The following is a 14,699-nucleotide window of genomic DNA, read 5'->3' on the forward strand; positions in this document are numbered from 1 at the left end:
GACCGCCGGGCGTGTTCTCCGCGACCCGTTCGAGCCGGCTGCTCTGACGTCCCGAAAGCGCGAGCCACTTCTTTTGTTCGTTGTCGGGGAATCGGGCGACGCTGCTGCTTTGTCCGCGACAAAAACTGTGCAGCGCTGAGGGAGCTATGGAGCAGTCTTTGCTGTTCCCTTATAAAAGTGGTGTATAGACAGTGTATAGACTTCTTATTGACTCTATTGACTTCCTATCGATATTGCTTTTTTGTCTATTCATTATCTATAGACAAAAGTCTACTAAAAGTGTATGGCCATAAATTTATATATTGTCTATAGACTGTCTATGACATTTGTATTGCCTATAGACTGTTCTCTCGGATTTGTCTATAAACACTCTTTAGACTTTATAGACAGAAGTCTATAAACACTATATAGACTGTCTATGAACATTTTTTTTAAATTTTGTGCTGCAAAGAAAGCTGTTGGCGCCGGAGAGGGTCTCTTTGGCTGCTGAAAACTGAACATTTGGACAGAATTGCCCGTCTTGTTGGGTTCGATAACTTGTAGTAAACTGCGAAGAATTTTTGGCCAAAACAATTTTAACTTTAAAATTCCTGCGTTTCGGAGCCGGTTGGGGTCCTGTAAATGTGGCAGCGGGGCGTTGGCATGCGATTAAAGAAGGAATCCCTTGTTAAAATGCGCTATAGATTTTCTATAGACTTTTTATAGACTCTGCTGCCTTCGTATATATATTTCCTTTTGTCTATTAATAACCTGCAGATTTTCTATAGATAATAGTCTACTTAAAGTGTATGGCCATACTTTAGTGGCTCATACTGTTGTCCGTTAGCAGAGGGTGTCATACGCGTTTAACTCGGGAACTAAACAAGATAGAAGAAAACCAATGGTTCCTTTAGATAGAGGAGGAAAAAATGCACCTAGAAGTCACGTTTGAGGAGTGTAGATTAATTAGTTAATTAGTCATAGGCAGAAAGGTCGAAATTGCGTTGAAATAGCGTGGACGTCGATATAGCCACGAGAACGATGTGACTTCACATCCACCGGAAGTCGTCACGGCATAGTGAAAATTGTCACAGAATGGTCGGAAACATGCCGGATTTGTGTCAAATTAGGTGGGAAAATGTGTAATTAAGCGTAATTAACACTTAAGCACCCCGAAAGATGTATAATTTGGGTATCGATGTAGCCACGTCACATCCACCTGAAGTCGTCACAGCATTATGTCCTCGGCTTTCGCCTCTCAACACTTTAATTCCCAAAGTGTCCTCGCAATTTTTTTATTTAGTTTACAGTTGCCCAGTCGAATTAAGTTCTTAGCTCGATTTGCCAGTTGTTTCTGATAAAGTTTTATGTGTTCGGCCTCTGTGAGATGAGCTCAATAGGCCGGCCGCGTATTGCACTGCACTGCATCGTTTTGGCTAGCTTTCCGGAACTGCACGCACTCCAGCTCGAAACTTTCTCCCTCATCGCCGAGACGACGGAGGGAGCTTCTGCCGTCTCCGCACCGGCGATGTCTGCGCGCAGATTTTGGTGTCTTTGTGTTCGCCGCGTATAAGCCATCGCGGTTATGCGAAAACGTGACCACCGCGTGCGGAGAAGCTTCGCTCCCTGTGTGCATGCACACGGAAACGCATTTGTATAAATACTCATGCATGCGCGCGCGGCGGTTCCCAAGTACGCAGAGCCTTGAGGTGCGTGCGAGGAGCGGTAGTCTTTGTCCGCTCCCGTCGGCTTGTACGCCTGGTAGATGGCTGCTATAGTCTGGGTCGCCAAGTTTTGCATTCAGTGTTTTCCCCTGTCCGTCGTCCGCTGTGGCTTCTCCTCACAAAGATTTCTTTAGACAACCTATAGACTGTCCGTAGACTATTGTCCATAAAGTCTCTAGACCTTCTGTGGAGAAATCTTATAGACTGTAGACAGTACAAAACCTATAGACAGTCTATTGACTATCCATAGACTGCTGTCCACAAAGGTCCAGAACGTATGTAGGCTTTCTATGTACAAATCCTATAGACTAGTCTAGAGAAAATATAAAGCTTATAGACGGTCTATCGTCAATCTATAGATTGTCGTTAGACTTATAGATCTATAGATGTACAGCAGGACAGAGTTTATTGGAGAGACAAGAGATAGGCTTTGCCCTGCAGTGGGCGTAGTCAAGCTGATGATGATGATGATGATATTGTCTACTCTAATTATACTCGTCTATATTCTGTCCGTAGGCTATTGGCATAAAGTGTAGACTTTCTTTGGGCAAATCGTATATAGTCTATAGGCATCTTATAGGTTTATTGCCATAGACCTTTATTAATTACACTTTGGTCCGGTGACATTCCATAGCCTATGAATACACAAAAATAAATACCTAGGAAGGCAGTAGTTTATAAGAAGTTTCTAGAAAGTGTATAGACCATTTTTATAGAGGTCGTCTTCCATGATTTGTCTCTTCCGTTGTCTCCGCATTCGACCCAGAGTTCTTGGTTTTATTTTCCTCTCCGGCCTCGGACGTGTCCGGTCGTTACTAACTTTTCGCCTTCCGTCTTCCTTGGTGAGAGGGTTGTAGTCTCTGGTGGCGGCAGCTGTATACCACGGCCCCTCCCTCCTCCGTAGACCCTCTCCTCTCATCTCCGTGTGTGCGCGTCGGCGTGATTGGGGCTACCGTATACTACGCTGTCATAAAGTCTAGATTTTCTATGGACAAATCCTATATAATCTATAGGCATCCTGTAGGTTTATGCATAAACCTATAATAAAAAGTATAATAAAAAGTAAAAGTATAATAAAAGTGTATGGCCATGGCCATCCACTTTTATTAGACTTTGGGCCAATGACACTCCGTAGCCGATGAATAAACAAAAGTAAATATCTAGGAACACAGCAGTCTATAAGAAGTTTATAGAAAGTATATAGACCATTTTTATGTAGGTCGTCTTCGGATTTGTCTCTTCCGTTGTCTCAGCATTTGACACAGAGTTCTTGGTTTTCTTTTCCGCTTCGGCCTCGGACGTGTCGGGGTGTTTCGCCTTCCGTCTTCCTTGGTGAGAGGGTTGTAGTCTCTAGTGGCTGCAGCTCTATACTATACGGCCCCTGCCTCCTCCGTAGACACCCTCTCCTCTCATCTCCGTGTGTGCGCGTTGGCGTGATTGGGGCTACCGTATACTACGCTCGGCTGCCCCTAATTTCCGCGCATGTCCGCCCTTCTGTCGGCCTCGCGTTGTTTTCTTTGCCGGCCGGCCGTGATTGGCGGATCTGGGACGCCTTCCAGCCGGAGCAACACCGGCAGGAAGACGAGACGACGTTTCCTGTTTGTCCGGCCGGTCCGGCCATTGTGTCCGCAGTTATCTCGCGCCAGCGGAGAATCTGGTGCGCGAAATCTGACCATCTAGGGGCTTCGGGGCCGGTTTTTTTTTTCGGTACACGCCCCCCACTCCTCCGCAGGAAACGAAGCCAGTACGGCTCTTGGCACGGATCTTCGGCGCCGGCGCCCGATATACAGGGTGTTTCACCTAAGACTTTCTGCAATTTTTAAAAATAAGCTATTTGAATTACATGCGCGCTTTTTCTGGCATAGCATTGTCAGTGGTGTAGTACATCATAATACAGCTAAGACGTGCTAACTAGCAGGCTTGTTAACCAATATTTAATAGTTAACTTTTAAACTATTACCGTTGGGTTCCTTAATTATTGAGAGGCATGTAGCCCATCGTAAGTGATGTCTATATCCGTTTTTAGAATTTCGAGAACGCGATTATCCTCGGCGCCGTGGCCCAACAAATTTTGGCTATTTCGACGAGTTACGTGCACTGGAGAGGTTGCTTTGCCTGCAAGCTTCTCAAACCGCATGTATTTTGGCGCGATGTAGGCGAAATTTGTTGGGCCACAGCGCCGAGGATAATCGCGTTCTCGAAATTCTAAAAACGGATATGGATATTTCATACGATGGGCTACACGCCTCTCAATAATTAAGGAGCCCAACGGTAATAGTTTAAAAGTTAACTATTAAATATTGGTTAACAAACCTGCTAGTTAGCACGTCTTAGCTGCATTATGATGTACTACACCACTGACAATGCTATGCCAGAAAAAGCGCGCATCTAATTCAAATAGCTTATTTTTAAAAATTGCAGAAAGTCTTAGGTGAAACACCCTGTATAGGCGATCTGCTCTTGGATCACACGACGCCCTTACAAAGTTTTAGACTGTCTATAGAGTGTATATTGACTATAAAGTTTATATTGTCTATAGTATATTGTAAAGTGTATATTGTCTATAAAGTTTATAGACTCTTTATAGACAGGTCCTTGAGAGCGGTCTATACGGAATACAAATGCCATAAACAGTCTATAGACAATCTATAGATCTATGGCCATACACTTTTAGTAGGTTTTTGTCTATAGACTGTCTATAGACTATGAATGCACAAAAACAATATCTATAAGAAGTCAGTAGAGTCAATAAGAAGTTTATTGACTGTCTGTAGACCATTTTTATAAGGGTAGTTCTGAGCTAGTTTATCACGAAAACAGTTCATCGCTTCCGCATAGGTGTCATGTTCCTAAAAAAGAGTAAATACAACAATTGAATTTTTTTTTGTGTGTATGTTGTACCGTGTCAAGCATTCGCACACTGAAAGAAGCCAGTTTCAGTATATTTTTTTTTTCTTATTTGTTTACATTACCCCTCAGGGCCAGTGGCATTACATAGGGGGAGTGGTAAATATGGTTTGATTTGGTTTATGAGGTTTGACGTCCCAAAGCAACCCCGGCTATGAGGGACGCCGTAGTGAAGGGCTCCGGAAATTTCTACCACCTGGGGTTCTTTAAAGGGGTGGAGACACCGAATTTATGGTTCGCGCGTTCTTAGTTGCAAACGTTTCTTATGGCTCCAGGAAGCATGATACACACTCAAAGATTCATATATTCACAGTGAATAATTTATTATAGCATTTTTAGGTGAACGATTTTCGGTTTCGGTTTCGGAACGCCGAGTTGTACAGTGACGTCACAGAGGGGGAAGATCAACTGCTTCGCTTGGTCACGTGGGCCCACAAAAGTTGTGACGCACCTACTGCTGCATCGTCTGCTTTCCCACACACGTGCTGACCAGCGCATATGAAAACAAACAACTGCACGTCTAGTCCCAGCAGCTCGGATTCTGACAGATCTGATTCCAACGAGTGAGGACATCGACTTTTTTTTTGTTCGCACGCTAATATCGCCTTCGCGGGTTCGCGTGAGGATGCGAAACACTTTGCAAAATGCCAGTAAGCATCGCTGCGCCGCTCTACCCAAGCTGCGCCCACAACCGGTGTCACACTTCGCTGCCGTGCAGCAGTACCTGAGCGCTGCTTGGGATGGTGTACAAATATCACAAGAAAAGACAAGATCGCCTTGTTATCAGAACTGCCAGCTATACTCGAGCAGCGACAAAGCATGTCTGCTTATGTTGAGAGCTTTCGGCAACGGCACCGCTCGCGGGCGCTCCGGGCGACGAGCTCTGCTGCTGCCTGGCTGCCGTGGTCGTCGCTAGGCCTATAGCCTGTTTAGCAAGCGGCCGGCGCTTCGGAAGTCGCCTGCGCTATAATAAAAGGCCTACTTTTCACAAATAGCTGTAGTGTTAACAGAATCATCTCACAATAAAATAATAGTATGGTCAATCTCCTCGACGCCTTCGGCAGCGGAGCTAGCGGGCGCCAGGCGAGCCGGACCCCGACGTCGCGCCAGCGGCAGCTGCTAGGCGCGGTTGTGAGAAATTTGCTCATATCACAGTTGTTACCTCTACTAGCAGCTCAGTATTGGTCAGCGATCCTCAAAAATGACACTTTTTTCACATTTCTTGTCCAATGGTTTATTATTTACGTCAAGAACACTCTTTAGCTTGCTTTTATGACGTCGGCAGACGGTATCCAGGCTGACCTACCGGCCGGCAGACTCGGCGTACTTCACGTCCGCACAAGAAAATACAAACAGCCATGCCACCAGAAAGGATGCTTTCTAGATTCGAGATACGACAGCATGCATCTGTGCTACAAGTGGATCTTTCGGCAGCGACACTGCCTGCGGCAACGCCGGCCGACGACCTGCGCGCTGGTCCCAGACTGCCCTAGTCGTCGCTAGGCCTAGCTGCTTTCGATATCGACTCCGCAGCTGAGGGAGCTTCGGGACTGGCCAGCGCTCAGAAACGTGCTCCGCTCGGCACCCCTTTACTGTGAACTCGTCCCATAATAAAAGATATGCTCGATTTCCACGACGTCTTCAGCAACAAAGCTAGCAGACGGCAGGCGAACCGCACCAGGTAGCAGCAGCACAAAACCGGCTATGGGATGAAATTTGCTTGCATCGCAGTCATCACTTCTACCAGGAACTCGGTATTTACCAACGATCGTCAGAAACGATGCATTTTTGATATTCATATATCCCAGGGTTTGCTATGAACGTGAACAAACAATACTATCGCGTTCTTCAGATGCCGGCGTTCGGCACGAAGACTGGCGCAGGCCGCCCGGCTCCAAGGAGTGCGCCCTATGTCATCATGACGCTGCCGCTCTCCGCGCTCGCATTGGCTGCCGCTTCCCGTCGTTGTTGCCGCGAGCGGCCCGCCGTTGACATCTAGCAGGCCGGACGCAGGCAACGAGCTGCAATCGGACGTTGCGACGCTGTTCGCAACGGCGCGCCGCAAACCGAGCGAGTGGCGGTTAGCAGCAAACGCGGCTCGCTGGTGCGTCGACTGCGCTCACGCGGCTGTGCCCCGCTCATCGTACGTCACTGTATTTTGGTATGACGTCACTAAAACTTTATTTTTCTACACCCCTTGTGACGTCATGGTTGATGGCGCTAGCGAATGGGTCTAGGTCGTGAGAGTGAGCATTTAGGTAATCTTTGGAACCGAATTAAAATATTTTTTAAACGTTTGTTGCGTCCAACACCTGGCAGTGACTGCCCTTGCATACATAGGAATCCCATAGCAGGCTTTTTATAGCTTCAAAATTTGGTGTCTCCACCCCTTTAACGTGCACAGACATCGCAAAGTGCAGGGGCATCTAGAATTTCGCCTTCATCAAAATTCGGCCGCCGCGGCCGGGATCGAACCTGCGTGTTTCGGGTCAGCAGCCGAGCGCCGTAACCACTGAGCCACCGCGGCGGGGGGTTCTGAAAAAAGAGTAAAAGACAACAAATTTAAAAGTTTTTTTTTGTTTGTATGTTGTACCGCTGTATCAAGCATTAGCACATTCAAAGAAGCCTGCTTCAGTTTATTTTTTCTTATTTATTTACTTTACCCTCAGGGCCAGTGGCGTTACAGAGGGAGACTGGTGAATATACAAAAACGGAGAGAAAGATAGAGTTTGTTACATGAATGCTAAACAGCACCTTAATTAATATACAATGTTTAGCTAGTGCTACGCGGAACTGCTGACAATTTTCAATGCCGGCAACTTCTGTGGGAAGGTGGTTCCGGTCACATGAGGTTCGCGGCAGGAATGACTGCGAGACGGATTTCATGTTGTACGACACAATTGCGATTTTGTGGTTATGATCAATGCGGCGGGATACTTAAATTGGCTGGGGGATGAGGTGATCTCGCAGAGCGGGATGACGATACAGCTTGTGGAACACGGCGATACGAAACACTTTTCTACGCGATGTCAGCGATGAGAGGCAGAGATTAGACTTCATAGTAGTTATACACTCGCTGTGCGGTGTTAGTTAGCAAGGACAAAACGTACAGAGTTATTTTGCACCATCTAAGGATCATTAAGTTTCCATGAGTAGGGTCTCATACAGGTGTCTCATACTCGAGTTTCGATCCTATTATTGTCTTATAAAGAAAGCAATAGTTTCGAATTACAAGGAACATAAAACATTGCTGCTTTCCACAAAAGGACTTGATTTTCAGCGCATATTTGAAAACGGCTGCTTCGTGGTGGATAGGACAGTGCAATGCCGAAAAAAGCGCTCTTCTGAATCAAAAAAGCCAATTTTTTAAAATTGTTTAAAGTCTTAAGTGGGGCACCCTGTATACGGTGAACGACTGGTTACCGAGATTCCTTTCTTTAGTGCTCGGTTTCGAACAACATGAGAAGAGGTAGGCGACAGCAACAACAAAAACAAGTAGTCTACAAGGCAAAGGTGGGCCTCTCGCGCTTTGATCCGCGCGCAGTGGGAAAACTTGCTTGGGACCCCAAACAATGCTCGCGCCGTGCTCGCGATAACCTCGAGCGGCGGCTCCACCCCGGTGAGAACGCGCCTCGGCAGCAGCAGTAGTAGGTCGCGCCCGCGGTGATCACGTCCACTTCCTCTCCCAGGCACGTCTTGCTTTTTGCCTCGATTCTCCAAACCTCGGGTCATTACGTAACCACTCACGTGACTGCCACCCTCCCGTCGGTCTTCTCATGCAGGCCTTTACGAATGCGATACGCCGACCGCTCATATGAACGTGGCCATGCATTTCGAAGTGGACGGGAGAGAGGGGGAGGGGGAGGGGGGGGGGGGGAGGGGTACGCCGCGCGAGTGGCGAGGCATGAAGCGGCGACCGATACCCTTCGTGTAGTACGTGTCGTCGAGAGGCCGTCGCCGATAGCCCACATATACGGACGCCGCCTCCCCTGTCCGTCCGATACTGAGGCCCGCAACCCTCCGAGGCAGGACAGTGGCTCCCTCTGGCGCTGCGTGTTGGGGAAACTTCCGGAGGTGCGTTCACCATGGAGCGGACGTTGCACGATTTTCACATTCGTGCTCCAACGTGTGACGCATGTGTGAAACTGAAGAAAAAAAAAAATCTTGATTGATGCGCGCCGGGCGAGTTTGTAGAAGGTCGCGGATGTGTACAGCTTTTTTCGAAAGTAAACAGGCCATAATAGGTTTTGCTTTAGGGCGGGCACTTTGGCACCCTTGAGGCTTGAAAAGTTGAAAACAGTTGAAAAGAGGGGTGAGGATGTGAGTCTTATTCCCCATCAGGAACTTCTAGTGTGCCGTAAGTGCTCAGCTGCGCGGCTCGGATGCATAGACCGCTCTGCCAGAAGACTTTTGGCTAAGACTGTATATTTCTCGGTTCTTTCTCGGTATCCCGGAACGCACACAACCCGGGAAAGGCGAGCACTGCGCATTCGCACTAGAGGAAAATACCGTCTTCTTAGCGCCACGGTTACCAAGCACCATAAAAGAGGTCTACCTCGAGCTCCGCCTCGACAAACGCCTTTACCCTCCCCCTCATCCATCACTCACAGTGCCGGAGGCTCGCCTTCTTCGGCACGTTCAAATGAATGCAATCATCACCCCGTCTCGCCTCTTTCTCTATCGCTATCGATCGGACCCTTCCTGTCCCAACTGCCCCTGTATCTATGCGGACCTGGCCCATTGCCTCTTCTATTGCCCGGCTGCTCAGCAGTCGGGTTCCTGCCCCCACTTTCTTTATCCATCACCATCTGGCTCGACTGGCTTGGCGCTGAAGGGGAGGAAGAACAGCGACTTCTGGTCGCCCAGGCGGTCGATATGCTCGGCCAGTAAATTTTGGCGAATAAACGTCTTCTACTACTACTACTACTACCAACCAAGCATGTAGCGTCTATTCTCCGGTTCTGCTTCACCGTAACAAGCTGTAAAAAAGGCTAACTTGCGAAGCTTTTCACATCGCCACCGTCGAGGGTCGTCGGCCGTCTTAGAGCCATAATCTGTGTGCGAGCATCTTAACGAGTCTGGTTTACACATCTTAAACGTCCTTAATTAGACTTAACTAGTGATCTGATTCCGATTGGCCTTGTTTTCGGCCGATTGGTCTGCGGAATCGTCCAATACAAGCTCCGAGGCAAATAAGCGCTATTTCTTGCAGCAACTCAGGCGCTTCATGTCTACGCCAGATGTCTACACAGATGTTGAGCAACAAACAGGCGCGTCTCGACCGAAATATTGTTGTCACCTGACTTATCGGAGGTGCCGGCGTCAAGGCACACCACAGTCTCCTTGATCAGTGCGTGCGCTCAATGCTAATGTTGTTCTTGACTCAAGGGGTACACGTGTCACTCCGCTCCTTAGCGGTACGGAGACCTCCGCGTCTCTGCGGTCTTCGAGTACCGCGGTCCGACCTTTTCTTCTCTTCCCGGGACCCCTTTGGACGGCGGTGCCTGTAATATCGGCCACGGCGGTGCCCTTTCAAGCGCACTGACCTTCGCTTCCGCGGAGACGCCGCAGTCGTCGGGGGGTCCCTTGGAGATGGTTATCTGCGCGCGCGCTCCCAATCGGGCTCTCATCTGTGTCACTGCGCCCAGCTGCTCGCGCTGTGTGCGCCGTTCGACCGAGTGGTGACTGCCCCGATTGTTTTACGCGCCGTATTTTGTTCTTTCTTAAACTGTCCCTCCCGCGGTTTTATGCTCGAGTTATCGTTTCTGCGCCCGTGTGTGGCCCGCGTCCATTTCTCCTGTTCAGCCGCTTCCTTTTGTGTCCCCTCTGCTTCGGAGTCGTCTTATCGCCTTTCTGGCGTCGCCGCTCGGAGTCGTGCTTGGCGATTTATCTCATATACTACGCGTGTTGTGTGTATCGCTTGTTTCTCCTCGCGTTTTCCCAGTATTCGCTTGCTTGATTCCGTGCCACGGTCGCCCATCTATCTTCGCTGCTGGTGGCGGTGATCCTGCCATAGCTTGCTTCCCCTTCGTATCTCGCCCTCCCTTTGTCTCCATCGCCCTATCGATCCGTCGACATCCGCCCGCGTGTAGCTATCTTCACTCGTTCATTATGTTCGCCGTTGACTCGTAGTGTCTCAGGTGTTTGTTTCTTGACTTGTCTCGCGACTAGTCTCGATTTGGCTCGGCTCGACTTTTCGCGGTCGCCCGGGCAGTATAACTGAGTGCAGCACTGCTGTCAGTTACGGTGACGCGTAGTAAAACAGCATCCGCCTCGCATTCGATAGGTGCTGGGTTCGATCCCCAGTGCCGCCGAGTACCTACCGGTTTTACAGTGTGTGCGAGCCTTTTCCCGGCCTCGTTTGCGGATTATCTGGAATGAAATGCTTGGGAAAGAGGTCTCAACTTCGACGGATCATTGATCCTCAGAGGTCCCAAATCTGCCTAGTGCATTACAAAGCCCGACTGTGACCCTTTTCCCACGCATTTCACCCTCTGAAAAACAGAGCACTATGCCGGGAGAAAGCTTGTACCCATTGCGGGTAAACGCTACAAGTGAGCTTGTGGCTCCTCTCCTCCGAGTGCCCTTGTCGAGGTCCGCTCGTAGCGGTAACCGGTTTCAGTGCTCTTTTTCTGACTGTATCTTGCCTGCTAGCCGCAGTCCGACTGTCTGTAGATATCTTTTACATCTCCCTGCTGCATCCGAGCCTTCAAAACATGGACGCAGCGATGAGCCTTCTGCGGGGGTCGTCAGAGGTAGCGATGTAATTTCCATCTGGTGAGGACCAGGACAAGGTTTGATTCAACCGCGCTCATCCTAGAGAGCCGTCTATACTTCACCTCCCAAGTTGTTTGCAACGCTCTGAAACGTAGAACGATCTGGTCCAATGAGGGCCAGGGAAATCAACAAATAGTCCTTGGATTGTTTTATCAATGTTGTGACTGTTTTTAAACAGTTTGTGCACTAATTTAAAACGTACTTCGGGATGGCGTTTTGAAAGTACAGCGAGCGTTTCATTAACTGTTTGCATTAGCGGAGGCCTGCTCCCTAGTGGTGCGCCACCATTCGCAAGCATGGCGTCCTCTGAGTCCCGCGGTTAGCAGATAGACACTGGTGCTCCATCCTTCCCAGGGATGGAGCCACTAGTCGCGCGGTGAGGGGTGCGGAGGAGCACGTTTTGCAGTGCACGGCGTTCTGATTGGCTCAGATAGCCGCGGCCTTCACGCTGCTGCAAACAGCTTGTGAGATGGAGTACAGCGTTTTGCGCTGCAACGGCTGAGACAGAGAGGGCAGAGGAGATCAAAGGTTGAACAGGGGCAGCATGAAAGTCCCAGCTCTCTGAACAGCGTTTCGGCACGAGGAAAAGTCCTTCGTAATACTTGTTGGGGGGCTAGTTGGTGCATGTTTCCAGACAAGGGATGTAGCGCCGAAACAGACAACACACAGCAAGAATTGCGCCTGTCCCGTCTATCTTGCTGTGTGTTGTCTGTTTCGGTGCTACATCCCTTGCCTGGAGACAAGTCCTTCATTCGAAAAAAAATTACCGACGATTACTTTACTTCCTAATGCGAAATTTGAGCGCACAAATAAGCTGTTTCACCTTTTCGATAGTGAGTCAACCCCAGCTGCGGAGTTGGTTTCAGGGACAACGCCGCCGATGCCGACACAAACAATATGATACCCTCGCTTCCGCAGCGCTAAGAACCAGGTCTAGCCGTGGGAAGGTGGTCACGTATTCGTCGACGTGCCGGGGCCTACGTGAAATAACCGGCGCGTCGGCAACTGAAGAGCACCCTATCCGCCACACAAGAACAGGGGGACCCTTTCCTCCTCTTTCTGCATGGCGGCGACGGTGTTCTATGCAGTCACGTTATCTTGACTCTCTAGCGGCGTCAGCGGCATCCAGCGGTATCAGTCGGTCGCTGCTAGCGCTGGGGGGATGAAAGGGGGGCGGAGCTGGTTACGAGGCCGACGACAACGCCGACGACGACGCGAAACCCAGGAACGGACGCCAAAGAGCTGCGCTCTAAAACTGTTCAGCGGACGGAGGCATTAATTCATCCCGTCCCTTGTTCAACCTTGTGCTCTGCAGCATATATGCGTAATTGTTCGTGTGCTGATCCCGGAGCACTGCAGCGCTCTTAGAGCTATGCAGAAGTGGAACAGTCTGACTCAGGACCCACCACTTGTATGCAAACTGAGCGACGTGTTACGTAGCATGCAAAGCACGCCTGTTGATTTTTTTTTATTTTTGTTAATTTCCTATGAACGCACCGCCATTTTGCTTGGAATTAAAAAGTAGAGTGCTGTGCTTAGAGGCAGAACTCAACACTGCACTGTGCTCAAGCCTTCCAAGTTGCTCTCCTGACCGCTTTGTCGCGGCAAAAGAAAAAAAAAGAACAGAATAGGCGAAATTACCGGGCTTATACGGATACGCATCAGCAACTGCGGATTCTGTCACGTGGCCGAATCTCTAGCGTGCGCTGTTGAATTGCGCGTTTGATACGTTCATCACAAAACAAAACCGAGGGCGGTTTTGTTTTGTGATGAAAGGAGATAATTTGTGGCGTCACTGGCCGCGCCAATTGATACCTATGATCGATGGAAGAGAGGTCTGCTGACTGCCATGCGGCCGTGGTGGAAAAATGATTGATTTATATCCTTATGCCTGGGAGCACGTTGAACTCGAGTAGCAGGCCAGGGCCATGTTACCACCGGCCGACCTCTCCACCTTTCCCTCATTAAAGTTCCTTTCTCTCTCTCTCTCTCTCTCTCTCTCTCTCTCTCTCTCTCGAGTTTCGCGTCGTCTCGGAAATGCGGCTTCTGTGGCAGCTGTGCGCTGTTTCGATAGCGGGGATGTGCTATCCGTTGCGTGATCGAATTGTTCCCACGCCCTATTTCTTCTCCTTGAAACCCGTAGGCAATACCGCAGTGGAGAAGGCGGCGGAGGAGATATACTTGCATGGCGTCTTCTCGGCAACCTTTTCTCTACTTCTGTTTGCGCTTGTCCTGGTCGTGCCCTCAAATTTTGTTCGATTAATTCGAAGGAATCCGAATATTTGGTTTTTTCTCTTCCATGCTGACTAATTGTGGCCCAGAAATGCTATGTACAGTCGGCCACAAATCTATCTGCAGCGCTTGAACGGTGCACCGGGGAGTACACTTGCCTCATTAACGAGATGCTGTATAGGGCTCTAAACCTGACTTTGCCGTGCATGCAGATTCCGATGGATCGTGTTCAGCTAACTCCACACGCCTTTAAAAGCTGTATCGGTTCCGCCAAGGAGCGGCGGTTATGGTAAATGTGTATAGCAGAGCCCTCTTTTCGAGCCCTCTAGACAGTCGCGTGGACGACTTTACAAGGAAAGTGTTTATGTGATACTTTTCTTTTTCTCAAAAGATGTCCGAATATTGAAGTGTTAAAACAATGACGCACGTTAAAATGACGTACTTATATCAGTATAATGGCTTACTATTGACACTGCAGTAGGTACTTCGTAATGTATTCTTTTTCTTGCTTTCTACTTGCTTTCTACATTGCACTGGAGAATGCTTCTCCTTAGTCGGTTCCTGAAAGAGGCCTTTGCATACATGCTCTATGATATGTAGCTGTTATTTGGCACTGTGCTCTATATTGGACAGGATGTAGTGAAGCTGCGTTTTCACCCGTCTTTTCGTGTCTTGAGAGTACAAATCCAAATAACTGTACCGGCTATAGCAATGCTTGTCTTCGAAGCCGTGTGCTCCCGTCGCCTGACGTGCGGTGTTTTTCCCTTTCTCTCTGTGCTGTGTCCAGTGGGCGGCCTGCAGCGCAATGGGACCCTGCGGTCGAGCACCATCAAGAAGGTGGCGCCCCCCGTGGTGCCGGACACCAGCGGCACCTCTTCTTCGTCCAACGGGGGCGGCAGGCGCCACTCTTCGTCCTCTTCGTCCTCCGCCTGCACCACCCCCGTCCACCAGCCGCCGCTGCTGTCGCCGCCCGCGTACGCCGCCACCGACCAGCCGCCCTCGCCCACCGCCTACGGTGAGAGTGTTATACACTTTAATAGACATGAGGGAGTGAAACGGGAGTAAGCGGAGGTCTCTAGC

General features: G+C 49.4%; 1 protein-coding gene across 1 annotated transcript in view; it reads left to right on the forward strand.

The window, feature by feature from the left end:
• The window catches only part of LOC149349002 (caskin-2-like), a 281,321-nt gene that overhangs the window by 220,211 nt on the left and 46,411 nt on the right, over window positions 1–14,699 (forward strand). The window contains exon 11 of the mRNA XM_089541106.1: window positions 14,407–14,634. Within this exon, the coding sequence (XP_089397232.1) occupies window positions 14,407–14,634 (228 nt within the window). The remainder of the gene's footprint in view (window positions 1–14,406; window positions 14,635–14,699) is intronic.

The sequence above is a fragment of the Amblyomma mixtum genome, chromosome 4 (genome assembly GCF_055824585.1).
Source record: "Amblyomma mixtum isolate Tamu chromosome 4, ASM5582458v1, whole genome shotgun sequence".
In the NCBI taxonomy this organism is placed as follows: Eukaryota; Metazoa; Arthropoda; class Arachnida; order Ixodida; family Ixodidae; genus Amblyomma; species Amblyomma mixtum.